Raw genomic sequence first — 20900 nt, 5'->3', positions numbered from 1 at the left:
GGGTGGAAATTGCCTTGTGGCAGGGAGAAGTCCTTTGGAGCAGATGGAAGACACCAAGCCTGATCCCTTGCTGCCTTTCCTCGGGGAACACAGTGTGCCCAGTAGAAGACTGAAGGCAGGTGGTCTTGGGAACTCTTGGCCTCTTCTCACCTGAGGATGTGAACAGGATGGGGAAGCAGGAAACAACAGATTCCCTGCCCCGGAGGCAGTCCTGGTAGGGAAGACAGTGTGTGTGTGTGTGTGTGTGTGTGTGCGCGCGCGCGCGCGCGCGCGCGTATGTTGGGGGGGAGGGGGGAGTACTGTTAAAATTTGAATGTTACAGTAGAGTGTTAGCTCCTTGAGGGCAGAGACCATTTCACTTTTGTCTTTGTGTCACAGGGTCTGGCCCTTAATAAATGCATATTGGGTTGGATTAGATCAAAATGTCTCTTGAGCCTGGATACTGTCAAAGCTAGAGGGACAGCCATGCGGTATAGCTGACCTGGCTGGTTAATGGCAGGGGAATCCTTCAAACGTGCCTCACTCCTCTAGAACCATCCAGTCTCTAGGACTTTAGAGAAGCTTTGACTATCTTGCAGGATGTGGTCCTGGACATCTTCCCTACTGCTGTACTTGTCATTCCCTCCCTCTCCTCTTCCCACCTCTTGTCCATAATCAACATTTCCATTGCCCTTAGAAAGGGTACCAAGATCTACTGCCCTATTGCTCCACTCTAGGTTGCTTAGGCTGAATGAAGTTTTCTTCCCCAACCACCAATGTCTCTGATTCTTCATGCCAATGCATGTCTCTTCCATCCCTCTTGGGTTCCTATTCTCTACCCTATATAACCTTCCATTTTATCCTCTGGAACTATGTTCCAGTGCTAACAAACTGCCCTTAATATGAGACATATCCCCTTGGTATATTGCATATTTAAGTTTCCATATATATGTTGTTTTTCTGTAATAGAATGTAAGCTGCTTGAGAGCAGGGACTGTTTCATTTCATCTTTGCCTCTCTAGCACCTAGAATAGGGCCTGGCACATAATAGGTATTTAACAAAAGTTTGTTGATTGGTTGAGGATAACTCTTCCTAAATGTCACTTATGCTTGGTGTATTGTTTAATTGAATTGTCCAGTCTTCTAATTCTACAGAAAAGGAAACTGATGCCCATAAAGGTTAAGTGACTTGTCCAAGGTAAAAACAAAAACAAAAACAAATCTGACAGTACAAGAATCAGAACCTCTAGTCTCCTGAGCTCCAACTCAATGACTTACTCTACCAGAGTAAAGACCAGAGTTCCAGTGACATATGTGTGACCTTCGGAAATATATTTGTGTGACATCGGACAAGTCCCTTTCCCTCTCTGACTCAGTTTCCTCATCTGTTAAACAAAAATAATCACACTTGTGCCACTTACCTTGCATGCAAATAAAGATAAAATCCATAAATTGCTTCAGAAACTAGCTAAGACAGTGGCAATGGGGAACAGGGTGGTTTGCATAGTGTTAGACACTCTGGAAATGCAAGCTCTTATTAGCAAGGGCCCCAAGCTGCCTTATGATCTTCCAGGCAGTGAGTGGGCTTGTGGGAAGAGCACCGGATTGGAAATCAGAAGGCCTAGGTTCAAATCCTTGCTCCCCTACTTCTTACCAGCTTGGAATAATCCACTTTCCTTCTTTGTGTCTGTTTCCTCATCTGTAGAACAAAGGCGTTGGGTTAGCCTATCTCTCAATGGTCCTTTCCAACTTCACCCTGCCAGGGAGGAGCAGGGCTAGAGAGATCAGTGATGAAACACCCTGGGTCTTGCTGGCTCAGATGGGAGGAGAGTGATTTTGACGTCTGCCCTCCAGGCTCCAAATGCATTGGCACCGACTCCACTGATCTCAGCTGCCTAAGACACACAGAGCCTTTGCTTATTTTTTCTTTCTCTTCAATGAGAGTGCAGAGGTTTGGACTCCTGTGGGAGACCAGGCTGATGGGATTAGAGGAAACAGCTGGCTCAAGCCTGTGCCCTGTGGGAGCTCACATTCCAGGCACTCAGGAAGAGAGCAGCTCCCTGCTGCCCAGTCGGATTGCAGGCCGTTTGCCTTAGGCCAAATGTTTTCAAAGGAGCCTGAGAAGTGGGCCTCATGACCCTGCCACCCTGGTCTGAGGTCTCATAGTGCCCCCACTCCCCCATACTCTCCTCCCCCTATGTCCTGGCCCAGCCCACATCTGCACCAGGTGGCTCTGTCCTCAGGGCCCCCATGGCCCATACCAGCCAGGCTTGTTTGGGCAGACCGAGTTCTGCTGCCAACCAGGTGTGTCTCTTGAAGCCTGGAGCCCCATGGGGCCTTTTCCATTGGGGACCCACCTGACATCCCTCATATGCAGGGACACCAAGCCAGAATTGTGATAGACAATTGCAAGAGAGAGGCTTGGTTGCGTAGTGGGAAGAATGCAGGTTTGGAAGGCCCCTGGATGTTGGGAGACCTGAGTTCTAGTCAGTTTTCCAATTAAATTGCTGGATGACCTTGGGCAAATCATTTCCCTTTCTAAAGAGCTTTAAGAAAGAAGAGGGGGTTAAAAGAGGCTTAGAGTAGGTGGTCCTTTTAGCTCCCTTCTACCAATATTTAATGATCTAAAGTCACTTCAAATGATTGGGATCCTTTGAAATTCTCCTCTTAACAACATTCAAAAGACCAGCTGCCCTGGGCAGTGGGGTAGTCTGGGCTTTTGTCCACGACAGTATGTTTACAGCAAAAATGAAAAGGACAAATGTTATCTATGTTCTTCCCCTTATTCTAGAGTGGCACAGTGGACAGAATGCTGGGCCTAGAGTTAGGAAGACTCATCCTCTTGACTTCAAATCTTCCTTCAGACAATTACTAGCTGCGTGACCCTGAGCAAGTCACTTAACCGTTTGCCTCAGTTTTCTCTTCTGTAAAAGGATGGAGTTGAACAAGATAATTTCTAAGGCACCTCCAGCTCTGATTTTCAGTGATTCTGAACTTCTAGAGGGAAATGAGGGAACGTACCGATGGAAAGTGTTTTAAATTGTTCCTTCCATATCATCTCCTTGTTCCTGTCTTGTTACAATCAGATCATTTTTTGAGGCAAACCCATTTTCGGATGGGCTATTTACATGTGGGGGAGAATCCAGAGCAGCCTCTTCTCTCAACCCAGTGCCCAGCCTCCAGCCTTAGCTCACAAGTGCAGCCCTCCAGGCCTGGCTCCCCACTCTACCCCCAGCCCTCTTGGGTACTACCAGTTCCAGGGCCCTCGAACTCCCTTAGGGAAACTACTGCTGCTACCCCAATGGGAGTCAGTTCTGCTTTCCCTTTCTCCTCTTTTTCCTTCCACTTTCCCTTTCCCCTCCACTTTTCCCATTCCTCTTTCCTCCTTTCTCCCTTTTCTGTCCTTTCCCTTCCTCTTCTCCATTATTCTCTTCCTTCCCTTTTCTCTCCTCCTCCTTCTCTCTGTTCCCCCTTTCCTCCCCCTCCTCTCTTCTCCCCTTCTTCCTCTGCTCTCCCCCTCCTTTTTCTCTCCCTCCCCCCTTACTCTGCTTTCCTCCCTCCTTTCCCCCTCCTCCCTCTCCCCTTTCCCCCTCCTTTTCTCCTTCTCCTCCCTCTCCTCTCCTCCCTCCTCCCCCTCCTCTCCTCCCTCCTCCCCCTCCTCTCCTCCTCTCTCCTCTCCCCCCCATTCCCCCTCCTCTCCTTCTCTCTCCTTCCTCCCCCCCCCCCATTCCCCCTCTTCTCTTCTCTCTTCTCTTCCCCCTCCTGGCTCTCTCCATTCCCCCATTCCGGGAGCGAGAGCCAGAGCCGGAGCCGTGTTTGGAGCAAGCCTTCCCGCCGCTGCCCTGCTGCAGCCGCCCGGGCCCCGGAGCTCCCTGGCCCCGCGGAGGTGGACTGGCTGTCCGTGGGCCAGCAGACAGCGCTCGGGGCGGGCCGGCTGGCCGGGTTCGGGGCGGTGCTGGGTGCTGGGCTTGGGGTGGGGTGGGGGGGCGGGAGTGGCGGGGCTCGGCTCGCCCGGGCTCTGCGCGCCGGCCTGGCCTCTCCCCGCCCCCGCCCTCTCTCCCTATTTGGAGAGGAGACACCCCTGACTTGGGGCTGTCCCCGCCGCGCCCCCGCTCCCGGGCCGCCCGCGGGTTGCTGCGGCGTCAGACGGGATCCCGCAGGCGGGCAGGCGAGCGTCCGTCAGTCCGTCCCCGCCGCGCCCCAGGGCGAAGCTGGCGTGAGCCATATGGGAGCAGCCTTCTGTCCGGTGCACGGTGAGTCCTGGCCCCGCGCGCCCCGTCCGCCCTCCGTAGGGACAGGGTCCCTGGTGCCCTGGACAAGACACCCCCCTCTCCGCTCCAGGGCAGCCCTCCGTCCCAGAGGGGCGGAGAGGAAAGGAGGACCAAGCCTAGCTGAGAACCGAGATGGGAGCGGACGAGACGGAGTGGGAGGCTCGGGCTCCGGCCGGCTCGGGCTCCATCACGGAGCCTCAGTGTTCTTCCCGACCCATCAGGGTAGTGGCCTGGCTGGAGCCGGAGGAGGGCGAGGCAGGGCCAGGCAGAGAAGGGGCGCGGGGGAGGGAAGAAAGAGGGTAGGGCAAGGCAGGGGCAGGGGCAGCCCGGGTCCGAGCGTTTTGCGAACTCGAGGCCCCATTTCCATCTCTTTGATTTCGGGATAAAGATGGACAAAAACAATCAACCTGTGAGTGGTAGAGACTTGTTCTGAAAGAACTGGGCAGTTGAGGGGGGGCTGGCGGCATAAGCAGCCTCTCACCCCCCCCCCCCACTCCACCCCAAACAGGGGTTCTGCTTCCCACTTCAGCCTCCCTGAGTCTCACGGCTCGTCTCTTGCCCATTTATCTCCCTGACTTTTTCTCTTTTCTCTCGATGTCCCAAGTCTTTCTTTCTGCCTTTCTCTCCGTTCTCTCTCGACTCTTCTCTCTGCCCTTGTCTTTCTCTTTTCCCTATCTCTGTGTCTTCTTTTTCTTAGTTTCCTGTTTCTTTCCCCTTCTATTTTTCTGTTTCTTTCCTTCCTCGCTTTTTTCTTGCTCTCCTTTCCTTTCCTTTTCTTTCTCCCTTTCTCCTTTCTTTCTCTCTCTCTCTCCGTTTCCCTTTTTCTCTCCATCTCTTTTTCTCGTTCGTCTTCCCTTGTCTTCTCTTCTCCCTCTCTGGCTTACTTTCCTCCTCTCCTTTCCTCCCTCCCTTTTCTTCTCTCCTTGTTCCTCTTTTTTTTTCTCGTAATCTCCTTTTCTCTCTTCACGCCTCCTATTCTCTATCCCTGCCTCTCTTTCCCTTTCCCGTCTCCCTTTCCCGTCTCCCTTTCCCTTTCTGTGTCTCTCTCTCTGTCCTCTTGCCCTCTTCTCTATTCCCTCCTTTCTCTCTTTTTCCCTGTTTCAGTCTCTGTCACTGTATCTGTCTCTTTTCTTCCTCTGTTTTCACATACTCGGCTATAGTGAAAGTCTGGTTTGGGTCGGGGAGGGCATAGAGATCTCCAGAGAGGTATATAAAGAGAACTTTGAATTAGGAAGAGGAAGTGACCCCTCCCCCATTTATAACTTCTCCCTCCTCCACCTTCCGATAGTCCCAGTTCTGGAGAGTACTGTGTTTCTCTTGGATTCTTTGGGGAGGAGGAGGGGTGCTTTCAAGATTCTAGGGAATTCTCTCCCCCCCCCCCCCATTCCGGTGCTCTGAAGGCCCCTAGCTGAGCTCAGGGTCCCTTGCTTTGGGTCACCTGCACGGATTCCCTACTGTGCTAATATTGATCTTTCACGGAAGCCATGGAGGCAGCTGTGTGTGTGTTTACAGCTGGGGCACATTGGCAGGGGTCAGGAGAGAGGGGCACATTGTTTAGGGTTTCCAAGGCGCTGCTGAAAGCCCTGGGTTTGGAATTGAAGGAACCTTTAGAAAAACAGAAATTAGGACTGGAGTGGAAGCTCCAAGTTTGCTTCCCACCCAAAACCTGGGAGAGGGCCCCTTCACCCTTTGTTAATTGTCCAATAACCAGATTCTTGTTCCCGTCTCCTTCTTTCTGTGGTACTGCCATACAGAATGGGGGCAGAATCTGCCCCAGTGGCCGAGGAAAAATGACTGACTGGGACTGGTGACCCTCTGCCACCCTTACTGTTCCTCCTTTGGGGATCTTGAAGGGCCAAAGGAAAACCCTCCCTCAAGGTGATTTCACAGTGTATATGACTGTCTGGACCAGTAAAATGGTAGTAGTGGGTATATGTGTGTGTGTGTGTGTGTGTGTGTGTGTGTGTGTGTGTGTGTGTGGTGGCCTCAGTCCTAAGTGAAACTTCAGACTATTAGGTTTAACTTTTAGCTTTTTCTACCCCAAGGTTTGGGGCTATTGTTGCTGCTGCTGGAGCTAGAGAGCACATGACAGAGATGCTGGTGGGGTCTTCAGTGAGACTTCTGTTGAACAGATGTGAGGGCCAGGGCGGGTCCCTGAATTAGCACAGAGGCTTGTTATTAGGAATTTTCTTTGGAGACTGTTTTCTCGATGTGTGTTGGGAAGGAGGGGGTCCCTGCAGGAGCCCTCCAACTCTGAGGGCTGTCTGGAGGTAGAAGGGTAGAAAGGCATTGGCTTGAAGGGTGTGGTCCCCTTTGCCTACAGTTAAAAAGTATTGGGTAAGGGGTGTGTGTGTATGTGTGTTGGGGGGTGTAGATGTAGGGCACCACCCTGAGAACTGACATTTTTATAGAATGTTGGGACTGGGAGGGACCTCAGAGTAGAGAATGTCAGAGCTGGGAGGGACGTTAGAAAAAACTGTGTCAGAGCTGGGAAGGCCTTTAGAACAGAGAATGTCAGAGCTGGGAAGGCCTTTAGAACCCAGAATGGCAGGATTGGGAGGGCCCTTAGAACTCAGGATGTCAGAGCTGGGAGGGCCCTTAGAACACAAAATATCAGAGCTGGGAGGGCCCTCAGTGAGGATATTGATTGTAATCCATATAAAGCCAAGGCTTAGTGAGGTTGGCCAGGGTCACATTTGGAAGTTTTGGAGTTAAGCCACAAGTACAATCCAGGTCTTCCCACTGTGTGTGTTTCCAGCTGGGTCAGGAGAGAGGGGCACATTGTTTGGGGTTTCCAAGGCGCTCTTGGAGCTGTAAGCCCTGGCTGTGGAATTGAAGGAACCTTTAGACAAACCAGATCAGGACAGGTGCCTTCTCACTGTTGCTATGTTGCCCTTACAGCATCGCTGTAATGGCCTTAAGCTGGGGCCTAGGGGAGAACAATGTCTCAGAAGCACCCTTTCTTTCTGGCCTTTCTGGACAGGAGGCTCCCCTCCCCAAACCTTGATTTTAATTCGTTCTCCTTTTTAATGTAGGGCAATGCTTTGGCCTCCCTGAGGGAGCTCCCCACAGCCCTTAGATGACCAATGGTGAATCTTAGCCCCTCAAGCAGAAAACATTTTAAGCTGTTTTCCTTTTGGCCTTTGGGTACTCTGAAAGAAACCACAGAATTTAGGTCTGGAAGGGAAGTTAGAGTTCCTCCAATTCAGTGCTCTCATTTTACAGGTGAGGAAACTGAGGCTAAGAGACTTGGATTCTCTTGCCCAAGGTCACATAGGCAGTAAGGAGCAGATCCAGGTTTTGATACTAGGTTTGCAGATTCCAGATTTGGTGCTCTTTCCTCACTATGCCCTGCTGACTCCACAAACATTTTAAAATGGCAGGACCACACAATGCCTGTCACCTAAGTGCAGCACAAAGACCCGATGCCCCCCATCTCCCAACCCAGTGCTAATTTTAAGGCTTTCCCGGAAGTTGGAATTCCTTAGAGGGTTAGAAGAATCTAGAGAGCCATCCTCTCATTCATTTCCCATCTCCTCTTAGCCTAGTCTGGCCCTGAGAAATTTCCCCAAAGTTCAAGGCAATTCACTATAGGGAAAAGTGCTGAGATGAGAGACTGAGCTTTTGACTGTGTTCGAGTCTCAGCTCAGTGTCTTAACAAATTGTACAACCCTGGGGAAGCCTCTTCCCCTGGCTTCCTCCAGTTTAAAATGAGTGGACTGGATTACATCAATTCAATAACAGAAGTTTGTTAGATTAGAATACGTAGAGCTGGAGGAGGGTTTTGAGCTCCACCAGCCCAGACCTCTTATTTTATTTTTTTTGGGAGGCAATCAGGCTTAAGTGACTTGCCCAGTGTCTGAGGTCGGATTTGAACTCAGGTCCTTCTGACTCTGGGGAGGGGTGTGCTCTATCCACCTAGCTACCCCCTCCCTTAGTTTACTCAAGAAGAACCAGGCTCACAGAGAACAATCACAGGATCAAAGGCTTAGAGATGGGAGGAAGTGAGAGACCCTTGAGCTTCTCTGGGTTTCTCCTTCCATCCCAGCTGTTCCCTTTTGCTTCCTTATCCCCTCTCCCTGCCAGCAGTCTCTGGGACCTCCCTTGGCTCCGGTCCTCCACTGAGCTCCAGGTTCTTGAGAGAGTTCGCTGAATGGGAGAGAAGAAAGAGGACAGGGAGTGGGGAGAAGGTAGAGGAAGGGGAGAAGAGGCTGTGAGAAGGGCCCTGAGGGCACTCCCCAAGATCAAGGTCAGATCCTGGCTGGGGCTTGGTTCTATTCCTGTGTCTGTAGGCTGGGAGGGGGAGGAAGCGCAGGACAGCCTCCCTGGAGAGAGGGAGAGGGCAGGGAGAGCAGGGAAGAGTGTGAACTTGGAGGTACTTTATTTTGAGATTCATGTTCCTAGGATCCTAGCTCCGAGAGCTGGAAGGGACCTCAGGAAGCCAGCTGCTCCAATCCCCTCATTGAACAAATGAGGAAATTGAGTCCCATTCTTCTGAGCTCAAAACAAAACAAAACAAAACCCAACAGAACAAACTCTCCCCCCCCCCTTTTTTTCCTTTTCCAAAATTGATATTGTTTCTCCCGATAGAATGTAAGCTTCCTGAAGCCAGGGACTTTTCCTTTTTCTTCTTTGGGTCCCCAGTACCTAGCATATCGTTGTTGTTCAGTTGTGTCTAACTCTTGGTGACTCAGTATGGGGTTTTCTTGGCAAATTTCCTTCTCCAGTGGATTAGGCAAACAGAGGTTAAGTGACTTGCCCAGGGTCACACAGAGTGTCTGAGTCCAGATTTGAACTCAGGTCATCCTGACTCCCATTCCAGTGCCCTATCCATTGAACATCTAGCTGCCCCTCCTAGTACATCGCAGTCATTTAATAAATGATTGTTGATTGATTATCTGAAAATAATAACTCATTTTTATGTAGTACTTTAAGGTTGATAGAAGGACCTCTTTGTAATAGCTCCATGAGGCAGATAGTCTAAATATCACCATTATTTTACAGATAAGGAAATTAAGGCTCAGCAGAGTGACTGATTGGATAATTAGTGTCAGAGCTAGGATTCAAACCCAGATCCCAAACATTGCCTGGGAAGAGAAATAGAGCTGGTACCTCTCTTGCCCATCATCTAACCTTCTCCCTGGGATGGGGCCTCTGTTTATTGCCGTTTTGCAGCCTGACTGTCCGGTGATCCTCCATCACTGATCTGTATCAAAGAGTATGGCCACATGTGAAGGCAGTGAGGTGGACTGATGAAACCCTGTGGGGAGACCTATGGACTAGGAAACTCGGGGGTAGATACAGAAGTAGAGGGGCACTCTGTGCACTTAGAAAACTCTTGGTCTGGAAAAAAGAAACGTTTACAATTGATTGCCTGGATTTGGAGTGTCTCTTTGTAGGAAGGAGACTGACAGACCTCTGCCAAGGAGGGCAACCGTTACAGGATAGGGACCTGAAACATGCCATGTGGGGACCGGTCGAAGGAGCTGGGGGATGTTGAGTATGGAGAAGGGAAGACATGGGCAGGAATTATCCCAGCCTTTAACTATGTGAAGGGCTGTCATGTGGAAGAGAGATTAAGCTTGTCCTGCCTAGAGCCAGAGGACAGAGCTGGGGCTGGTGGGCGGAAGTTTCAAAGAGTCAGATTTCAGTTCCCGGTGAGAACACCTTTCTGACAATCAGATGACCAGCAATGGAATGGAGCCTTTTTGGGAAGTAGGGAGCTCCCAGTTGCTGGAAATGGTCACACAGTGGGGAGGGATGATGTAAGTGGGGATTTCCTTCTCTGACAGACCCTAGCCTTGCAACTTAGAGATTCTGTGATTCATAGGATCTCAGATCTATAGCTGGAAGGCGCCTCCTCTAGGCCAATCCTCTCATCTTACAGAGGCCCAGAATGGTGAAGTACAAGTAGTACATGGCAGAACTCAAGAAAAGGCATCCTCTGTATAGGGAATGGCACATGAGCTGAGCCTTGAAGGAAGCTGAGGATTCCATGGGGCAGTGGTGAGAAAGAAGAGCACTCTGTGATAGGGCACAGCCTACACAAAGGTGCCAGGATGGGAGATGCAATGTCCCTGACAAGGAACAGCTGTCAGGTTCATTTGGAAAGGGAGGTTGGAGCTGGATCATTCATTGTCCGGTGGTCTTGTTTTACAGATGGGGAAACTGAGGCCCATCGAGGGGATGGGACTTGTCCGCTGTCAAACAAAGAATCTGTCAGAGCCAGGAGTCTTGCCCCAGTTGGGGTGGAAGACACAGTGCTTCAGGGTGAGGTTGGGAACATCCCTTCCTGAGGAGACTCTGGACAGTCATACATAAAGGGCAGGAAGACCTGGAAGCTGAGCCCAGCAGGACTGGGCCCAGATAATTAGACTAGAGACTGTGTGACTAGACTATGTCCCTTAAGCCTCCATTTCCGCAGTGCCCAAGAGACAGGGTGGTACAGTAGAAAAAGCATTTGGGTTTGGAGTCAGAGTTATTGTTGAGTCATTTTTCAGTTATGTCTGACTCTTTGTGACCCCATTTGGGGTTTTCTTGGCAAAGATACTGGAGTAGTTTGCCATTTCCTGCTCCAGCTCATTTTACAGATGAGGAAACTGAGGCAAACAGGGTTAAATGACTTGCTCAGGTTCACACAGCTAGAAAATGTCTGAGGCCAGATTTGAACTCGGGAAGGTGAGTTTTCCTGACTCCATGCCCAGCACTCTGTACTATGGCACTGCCCAGCTGCCCTGGGGTCAGAGGATCTGGGTTCAGACTCTGGCTCTATCACTCATTAATTGACCTTGGGCAAATTGCTTGACCTCTCTGGGCCTCAGTTTCCTCCTTTGTAAAATGAAGGGGGGGTATGTTGGACTTTGAGGTCCTTTCTAGCTCTAAATCTAAGATTCTAATTCCTCACCACCTGTTTCTATGTCAGCTTCCATCACACACACACACACACACACACACACACACACACACACACACACACTCCTCCTGACCCTCAGTGTGGGATAGTAGAAAGAACCCTGGACCTGGGCTCCAGTTCCGTCTCTGCTCCTTACTACTAGTGTGACCTTGGACAACTGACTTCTCTCCGAGCCTGGTTTTCTCATTATGTAAAACAAGGGGGTTCAGGAAGGTGATCTCTAAGGGTTCTTTCAGCTTGAAATCCTGTGAATGGGATGAAGATAGCTAGGAACATTTATTTAACACTTAAGCACTTCACAAATATTATGTTGTTTATCCTCACAGCCCTAGGGTATAGATGCTATTATACCCATTTTACAAATGGGGAAGCTGAGGCAAACTGAGGTTAAGTGACTTGCCCACTTTCACAAAACTATTAAGTATCAGAGGCTGGGTTTGAACTCAGGTTTTCCCAACTCCAGGTCCCAATGCTCTGGTCACTAGTTGCTTAATGATGACGTTTAGCTCGTACTTTCAGATTTGTTATTCACATCCACCCTGTGTGGTAGGTGACATTTTATCCCCATTTTGCATATGAGTAAACAGAGTAAACATCTCAATGTTATCTGCCCAAGGTCAGATAGCTGAAAAGTGTCTCTGCAGCTCTCCTTGGGCATTCCCCTGTGCTCTATGGTTCTGGGCTTTATGGACCTTCTAATGCAACCCTCTCACTCTACAGAGGAGAAACTGAGGCCCAGAGAGAGGGATTTGCTTGCCACAGATCACACAGGTAGTTGCAGGCAGAATTTGAACTCAGGTCCTTTGAGTCCAAATCCAGTGCTATTTCTACTCTGCCTTCATTTGATGAAGGGGGAAATAGAGGCTCAGAAGGAGGGAGGGAGGGGCAGCTAGATGACACAGTGGATAGAGTACTGGCCCTGGAGTCAGGAGGACCTGAGTTCAAATCCGGCCTCAGACACATAACACTTAGCTAGCTGTGTGACCCTGGGCAAGTCACTTAACCCCAACTGACTCATCAAAAAGCAAAAATAAAATAAAAAATAAAAGAAAGAGGGAGGGACTTGTCCAAGGTCACATCATGATCCAGGACTAGAACTCAGCTTTCCTGACTGCCAGCCCGGTGGGCTCTTCCCAGAATACCTGCTGGCTTTCCCTCTGAAGGTTGGATTGCCCGGCAATCTTGCTCTGCTTTCTGGATCTCTCTCCTCTTTTTATCCTTTCCCCTTCTTATAGATCGGGGCAGGGACAGGAATCCAGGGACACTATGCTCTAGGTGTATTGGATGATCACTGAGCCATCCAAATGGCAAATTGGAAATTATCCACTGAATTGTATTGATCTTCAGAGAAAGAACAAAATTCTTCCCGGTTAGTAGCATCTGAGTTAAGCCTCCTTGAGCTGCGGCCCTGCACTGCCATCTGCTGACGAAACTGGGTAGTTCCCAGCCTCCAACTAGAGTGTCATACCATTGACATTGAACTTGGTCATAGGGTGCTCATGTACTCTCTCTCTCTCTCTCTCTCTCTCTCTCTCTCTCTCTCTCTCTCTCCCCTCTCCCTTCTTTTCTCTTATCTCTCTCTCTCCTCTTTTCTCTTCTCCTCTCTCTCCCCTCTTTTCTCTTCTCCTCTCTCACTCTCTCGCTTACCTTCCCTGTCCCCTCTCTTTCTCTCTCCTTATTTCCAAGGTCAGAGGAGGGTGGGGAGAAAGGAGTCTGATGTTCAGAGGCTGAGAACCCAATGATTTCTTCATCGCTGTTCAAGCTTGTGATGGCTGAAAAGTAGGAAAAGAGTAAGAAGATTTATTTCTCTGGCCTTGGTAGATTTAAATCCTGCCTGGGTCACTTCATAGCTGTGTGACTATGGGCAAATCTCTTTGAACCTCAATTTCCTTGTCAGTGAAATGGAATAGTAATACTTGACTCAGTGGATGGAGCATTGGACCTGGAGTCAGGAAGACCTGAGTTCAAATCCAGCCTCAGATAACTTCCTAGCTGTGTGACCCTGGGTAAGTCACTCAACCCCAATTGCCTGTTGTTGAGTCGTTTTTCAGTCATGTCTTACTCTTTGTGACCCCATTTGGGGTTTTCTTGGCAAAGATACTGGAGTAGTTTGCCATTTCCTGCTCCAGCTCATTTTACAGATGAGGAAACTGAGGCAAACAGGGTTAAATGACTTGCTCAGGTTCACACAGCTAGAAAATGTCTGAGGCCAGATTTGAACTCGGGAAGGTGAGTTTTCCTGACTCCATGCCCAGCACTCTGTACTATGGCACCGCCCAGCTGCCCTGGGGTCAGAGGAGTCAGACTCTGGCTCTATCACTTTCTTCATCTGTAAAATGGGAATAATAATAGCACTTCCCTCCTAGGATTGTTGTGAGGATCAAATGAGATTATATTTGTAAGGTGTTTTGTAAACCTTAAAGCACTATATAAATGTTATCTATTGCTGTTATTATTATTATTATTATTAGCTACTACTGTTCAGGTGAGATAATGTAGGTAATGTGCTTTGTAGACAATAAAATGCTATGTAAATGTATTACTAGCTTTACTATTTACTGCCCAGGGTTGTTAACGATGATGATAATAATAGCTACAGTTTTATGGTACTTACTATGTGCTATGCACCGGACTATGCACTTTTACAAATGTTTTCTCATAGAAATACGAGTCTTCTGTCTCCTCTGAGGTTAGCCAGTACACTGCTTTGAGAATTCCATCCCACTCCTATTCGGTTGGATTTTCTGATTCTGCACCAGCTTGTCAATCCTCATCCTAAAATGCAATGCTCAAAGACTGGGCATGTTATCCCAGGCATGTTTTTTCAAGAAAGAGGGCAACAGAAACATGATCTTAGTCACTCTGAACACTGTGTTCCTATGAATGCTGTCTAACAGCCACATGAGCTTTTGGGGCTGTTGGCTTAGATGAAGCATGCCACCGGTCCACCCAGACCCTCAGGCCTTTTTTGTAGGGTCACATTTGGAGGTGGTGTTGAGCCAGCCCCGGGTGTGTCCAGCCATGCCTCCTCCATTCTGTACATGTGCATTGATTGTTTGAACCCAGGGCAGTACTTTATATTTACCCATACTGAATTATATCTAATTTGGTGTAGCTCAGCGTATTAGGTGGGCTCCTGTGGCAAATTTATAGCAGAACGTGGGCAAGAGTTGCTCGAGATGGGTAGGAATGAATGTGTTGCAATTTGCATTTTTAGAGGTAATTTCCAAAGTAATGAGATTGCAGAGATATAGCCCTGGTTTAGCAGACACTGCTCTTTAATGTCTACTGAAGAAGCAAATGGATCCACTGTGTGGAAACCTTTGAAAACAAGAGAGAGTGACAGCTACCAGGTGACTAGGTGACACAGTGGATAGAGCACTGGGCCTAGAATTAGAAAGACTTATCTTCCTGAGTTCAAATCTGGCCTTAGACACTTACTAGCTATGTGACCCTGGCCAAGTCACTTAACTCTGTTTGCCTCAGGTTCCTCATCTATAAAATGTGGTGGAGAAGGAAATGGCAAACAGTTCCAGTATCTTTGCCAAGGGAACACCAAATGGGGTCAGGAAGAGTTGGACACGACTGAAAAACAACTAAACAACGGCAAACTCAGTATTTCTGAGTTTGACATTTCAGTGACGTGGGTGCTCCATCTGCCAGAGCAGACTGTAGAGATGGTCTTTGTGGATGAAAGAAAATTCCAGCCCTGGTGGCCAGCTTTCTGGCATTGAGTCTTTTCAAGCTTAACTAGTCTGGCCCTGGGATACTAGATACACAGGTCATCCCCAGTTCTGACAGACCTGCCAGGGCTTTTGCTTCATTGCCATGCCCAAGGTCCCCTCCCCACCATAACAATGGGGCCTTGATGGAGGGGTTCAGGAATAATTCTGTCCAGAAGCTGAGAGGGGGATGAGCTCTGTGACCTCACTAGCATGAGGCCCTGGAAAGGGCACTGGGCTTGGAGTCTGGAAATCTGGGAATTGCTGGTTGTGCTATGAACACCCCTGTGTCATCTTGGGCAAGTCACTTCCCATATCTGGGCCTCAGTTTCCTTCTCTGAAAAATAAAGGGATTGGCTAAGCTGCCCTTCAGTTCTAACATTCTGTGTGGTCTGAGTGCTCCCTTCCAGCTGTGTGATTTCAACTCCTATGAAGGCCCTTTACCCAGGCCTTTCTTGGTTTCTGATTTTGTAAAACAGGCGAATGATATCCTTAGTTGATACTGCTGGGTAGGCCCTGGTCCAGCTTTCTGCTGGACTTGAGCCTGTACTGTTTCATATTTTTATCAATGACTTATATAAAGGCGTCGATGGTCTATTAATCCAATTTGCAGATGACACAGAGCTGGAAGAGATGGCTAACACACTGTGTGACAGTCAGCATCCCAAAAGGACTTGCTAGGCTAGAAAGCTGAGCTGAATCTAATGAAATGCAGTGCAATAGAGGTAAATGTAAAGTGTTACATGGGTTCAAGAAATTAACTTCCTAAGTATTTGGTGGTGGAAGGCATGAATAAACAGCAGTTTTTCTGAAAAAGATTTGGGGATTTTAGTGGACTGTAAGCTGGATGTGAATCAATAGTATGAGAGGGTATTAAAAAATGTGATTTTTGAACTGCATTAAGAGAGGCATGGCTGTCAGGAATCAGGAGGGGACGGTCCTGCTCTGCTCTGCCTTGGTCCAAGATCTGGAGTGCTGTGTTCAGTTTTGGACACCACTTTTTAGAAAGGACACTGGTAAGTTGGAGAGAATTCATAGGAAAATAATCAGGATGATGAAGGGCCTTGAGTGTTTTCCATATTCAAGGAATTGGGGATTGTTTAGATTGGAGAAGAGAAGTTAGCAGGAAAGCTGTGTTCAAGTATTTGAAGGGTTATCTCATGGAAAAGGGATTAGACTTGTTCTCTTTGGAAACAGTGGGCAATTCCAGGAACATTAGGTTCAATGTTGTGAAGAAGTCAATTTAGGCTTGATATAAAAAAAATCCTGCCTAACAACCAGAGCTTCCCAAAAGTGGAATGGGGAGTGGGCTCCCCCTCAATGGAGACCTTAAAAGCAAAGTCCAGATGGCCACTTGTCATGTGATGATCTTTTTTTTAAAATAAGTTTGTATTGATGCCTTTTATTTTTTTACATCACCATAATTTTCCCCAGTACTCTTCTGTCTCCCTCCCTGAGAGCCATCCCTTATAAGAAGTACTATTTTTTAAGGACAAGAAAAAAAAAAGAAAAAGAAGAAACAGCATAACTGACCAACTGAAGAAGTGTGAAATATGTGCAACATGAAACACTTGTGGACCTCTCACTTCTGCCAAGGGGTGGTGTGGCAGGAGCATCTTTTCATGTCTCTTTTTTTGGACCATCCTTGCTCTTTATCATTTTACAACATTAACTTTTTAGTGTCTATGCATGTATGTGTGTGTGTGTGGTTGTCTTTTCCATTTACATTATTATAGTCTATGTGTATATTATTTTCTTGGTTCTTACTTTATTTTGCATCAGTTCATGTAGATCTTCCTATTCTTTTCTGTATTCATCACATGCATCATTTTTTACAGCACAGTAATATTCCATTACATTCTTGTACCACCATTTGTTTAGCCGTTCCCCAATCAATGAGCATCTACTTTGTTTCCAATTCTTTGCTATCATAAAAAGTGCTGCTATAAATATTTTGGTGTACATGGGGACTTTCTTTTTATCAGTGACCGCCTTGGAGTCTAAGCCCAGTAATGGAATCTCTGGGTCAAAGAGTGTGGACATTTTAATCACTTTTTTTGAGTGATTCCAGATTGCTTTCCCAATTGTGCCAATTCACAGGACCAGCAGCAATGCACCAGTGGGATCATCCTCCCACAACCCCTCCAACATGCCATGTGCTGTCATCTTTGCCAGTTTACAGAGTGTGAGATGAAACCTCAGGGCTGTTTTGATCTGCATTTCTCTTATTAGGGATTTAGAGCGTTCTTTTAGGTTGTTAATAGTTTGTGATTCCTCTTTTGAGAATTGTCTATTCATCTTCTTTGAGCACTTGCCTATTGGGAATGACTTTGGGTTATATATATATATATATATATGTGTGTGTGTGTATTTGTGTGCATGCACGCGTGTGTGTGTGTATATGTACACTTATACATATCTACACATACACATGTATACACACACACACATATATATCTCAAAAAGCATTTAATTATTTTCAATATATATGTATCTTTAATCCATCCTTTATGCATGTATGTATATATATACAAATCCAAAATATTTAACAAATGTCTTTTGATCTATTAATTATAGTTAATAACTTGATTGTCTATCTGTCTGTATCTGTTCATTGTTTCTGTATCATGGATACCAAGCCTTTATAAGAAAATTTGATACGAAGATTTTTTTTTCCATTTAGCCACTTCCCTTCTTATCCCAGATGCATTAATTTTGTCTGTGCAGAAACTTTTCCATTTCATGTAATCAAAGCTAACTATTTTATCTTTTGAAATTACCTCTATCTCTTGTTTGGTTAAAATATATATCTCCTAACCATAGCTGTGGGAGGTATGTAATTTGCTTCCCTTCTAATTTTTTTATAATCTGATCTGTAATATTAAGATTGCATACGCATTTAGAATGTCTTGTGGAGTGTGGTATAAGGTGTTAGTTTAAACCCAATTTCTGCCATATTGCTTTCCAGTATTTGAGGGAATTCATTTCTGAGTACAGGTTGTGCTATATTATCATTGTGGTTTCTTCTGACTCTAAAGTGCTGTCATTCTGTGAAGGGACTCTTGAGGGTCATGAAATTTAGAGCTGGAAGGGATCTGAGAGGCACCTAATCCAATCTCTTGTCTTTATGGATGAGGAAACTAAACACCTAAGAGAGGGGGTGACTTGCCCAGAGTCGCACAGGTAGTAAGTGGAAGGGAATGGCATTTAAAAACATGTTTTATTGATGTTCTCTCTTTTTTAATTAATCTATTTTGATTTATCAACAATCACTTCCATTAGCTTTTGAGTTTTAAATTTTTCTCCCCCTCCCTCCCCCCTCCCTTCCCAAGACAGTATACAATCTGATATAGGCTATACATATACATTGCTATTAAACATATTTTCACATTAGTCATGTTGTAAGGAAGAATTAGAACCAATAGGAGGAACCACCTGAAAGAGGAAACAAAACACAACAGAAGAAAAAAAAATAGCAAATAGTATGTTTTGATCTGTATTCAAACTCCATGGTTCTTTCTTTGGATGTGGATAGCATTTTCCATCATGAAGCCTTTGGAGATGTATATTCTCTTTTTAAAACATTAGTTATTTCCCAGTGACTCCCTCCCTACTAGAATTCTCCCTTGTAATTAATAAATCAATCAAAAAGCATTTATTAAATGTTTACCAATACTAGACAATGGAGATACAAAAGAATGAATAAAAAATCATTTATTAAGTGTTTACTTGTGCAAAAACTGGATACAAATACAAAAAGTGAGACAGTCCCAGCTCTCAAGCACCTTACACTCTGCTTGGGGGAAATGACACATAGAATTGAGTTAAGCTGCAGGGCAGATGGAAAGGCCCAGAAGTCCCCAAGATTCAACATTGGGTTGCATATCAGGGCCCAGGGATCTTTAGATTGCATCAGGAGGTTAGATGACAGTGCCTGGGAATCCAGAGGACATAGAGTCATGGCAGATAGTCAAGCCTGGTGATCTTCTGTTTCTGGAAGAAATCAAGTTGGTAAGTTCTATCTCTCATGGTTGATATGAACAAATTGCCTGGATGGGATCTGGGTGGCCTGGAGTCCTGGGTAAGGCTTGAACTGAAGGGAAAGAGAGAGATAGCCCCTGGTGGTGGTGGGTCTTCCTAGAGAGGAATGAAATAGTTCCTGCCCTCAAGGAGCTTACATTCTGTTTGGGGAAACAATATATATGCATATAAGTAAATACAAAATACAATCAAATACAAGGTATTTTTGCAACTGGTAGGCATTAGTAGCTGGGGGTGGGATCCTGGAAGATCTCATGTAGAAGATGGCATTAGAGAAGACACTAGAGATTCCAAGAGGTTGCAATGAGGAGGGGAGTAAATTCTAACCCTGGGGGATGGCCAGTGCAAAGACTGCTCCTTCTCAGTCTCCTTTGATGAATCATCATCTATATCCACCCTTCTCCCAACTACGGATGTCCTTCAAGGCTCTTCCCTGAGTCCTCTTCTCTCTTCTCTCTACACTCTCTTGTTGACTCCATCAGCTCCCACAGATTTAATTATCACATCTCTAAATCCAGCCTTCCTTTCTTCCCTGAGCTCCAGGCCCACATCACCAGCTGCCTTTTCCATCTGGATGTTCAGTGGCATCCTTCCAGTCACTCAGGGTCATTGGGTGTAATCTTTGACTTCTTCCTCTTCACCTGCCATATGCAATCCAATGCCAGTTCTTATGAATTCTCCCTCTACACCATCTCTCTCTTTTCCCTTTTTTTCCATTCACACAACCACTCCCCTAGTGTGCACCCTCCTGACCTCTCACCTGGATTATTGCGGTAGCAGTCTAAATGGTCCTCTATGCTTTGTTCCTCTGTCTTCTCCAATCCATCCTCCACCAGCTGCTGCAGTCATTTTATCAAAGCACGGATCCCTGTTCCCAACTGGGGAGGGCCATATCTACTGGACTGACAGCAGGATCTCATCTCTGGGTTCTGGGCTCAATTACAGGGCTCTGGTGGTGTTGGGCATGATGCTGTGGGTCCTGGTGGGTGCCCTCCTCCCTGTGGTGCTGTTGGCTGCCCCTCCTCCAATCAACAAACTGGCACTGTTCCCAGACAAGAGTGCCTGGTGTGAGGCCAAGAACATCACCCAGATCGTGGGGCATAGTGGCTGTAAATCAAAATCCATCCAGAACAGGTAGGAGCTAGAGTGAAGAAGAGAGAGTATTGGGAGAGATGGGAGGAGGTGGGAGTGGTAAGAAGGGGGGAACTGAGGGAGGGGAAACAATCAGGAGAGAGGATACTTGGGGAGGGAAGAAGGTCCAGGAGGAGGGAGGGTTAGGATTCTCCTTAGGCAGAGCTGGGGACTGGCACAGCCTGGTTCCTTACCTGGCCACCTCTCTTTGCCTCTCATGACTCCCACTAGAAAATGAGCTGTAGATCTGAGAAAAGTTGGATGAAGGGCAGTGACTGAGTTTATTTGTCTCTCCTCTGCTGTGCCTTTTCCCTCCCCTCCTTACCATCTGTTTCCCCGTAGGGCCTGCCTGGGACAGTGTTTCAGCTACAGTGTCCCCAACACCTTTCCCCAGTCTACAGAGTCCTTGGTACACTGTGACTCCTGTATGCCCTCTCAGTCCATGTGGGAAATTGTGAGTATGGTTCCTGGGGACCCACCCTTCCCCACCTCTTCCCCAAACACTCTGGTCTCTCCGAGAATGAATAGAGGAGACTCTTCCTCTTTAAAAACCCCAGCTGTCTCTGTAACCCTTCTTTTTTCATCACTGTTAGCTCCTTCACTCCAGTCTCCTCCATCTTCCTTATGCCTCTTTCAGTTTGTTACCTTTGTCTTCCCTTTGTTTCTGCCATCTATTGACTTTATCTTTCTTCTTTTCTTTTTCCTTCCAACCACTGTCTCCACCGTCCATTGTCTTCATCTTTCCTCTGTCTCCTCCAGTTTATTACCTCCATCTCCCTTTTGTCTCCACTACCCATTGCTTCCATTTCTCATGGTTGTCTCTTCTGTCTCCCCTCCCCCCTT

At 47.1% G+C, this 20900-nt stretch overlaps 1 protein-coding gene across 1 annotated transcript in view; it reads left to right on the top strand.

The window, feature by feature from the left end:
- Positions 1 to 4127: 4127 nt before the first annotated feature.
- The window catches only part of LOC114028545 (neuroblastoma suppressor of tumorigenicity 1-like), a 19570-nt gene continuing 2797 nt past the window's right edge, over positions 4128 to 20900 (top strand). The window contains exons 1-3 of the mRNA XM_027842811.1: positions 4128 to 4232; positions 19872 to 20060; positions 20400 to 20511. Coding sequence (XP_027698612.1) covers positions 19891 to 20060; positions 20400 to 20511 — 282 coding nt within the window. The 5' untranslated portion in view covers positions 4128 to 4232; positions 19872 to 19890. The remainder of the gene's footprint in view (positions 4233 to 19871; positions 20061 to 20399; positions 20512 to 20900) is intronic.

Source organism: Vombatus ursinus, unplaced genomic scaffold, assembly GCF_900497805.2.
Source record: "Vombatus ursinus unplaced genomic scaffold, bare-nosed wombat genome assembly UNPS02014884.1, whole genome shotgun sequence".
Lineage (NCBI taxonomy): Eukaryota > Metazoa > Chordata > Mammalia > Diprotodontia > Vombatidae > Vombatus > Vombatus ursinus.
This window is presented reverse-complemented; position numbering and strand designations above follow the sequence as displayed.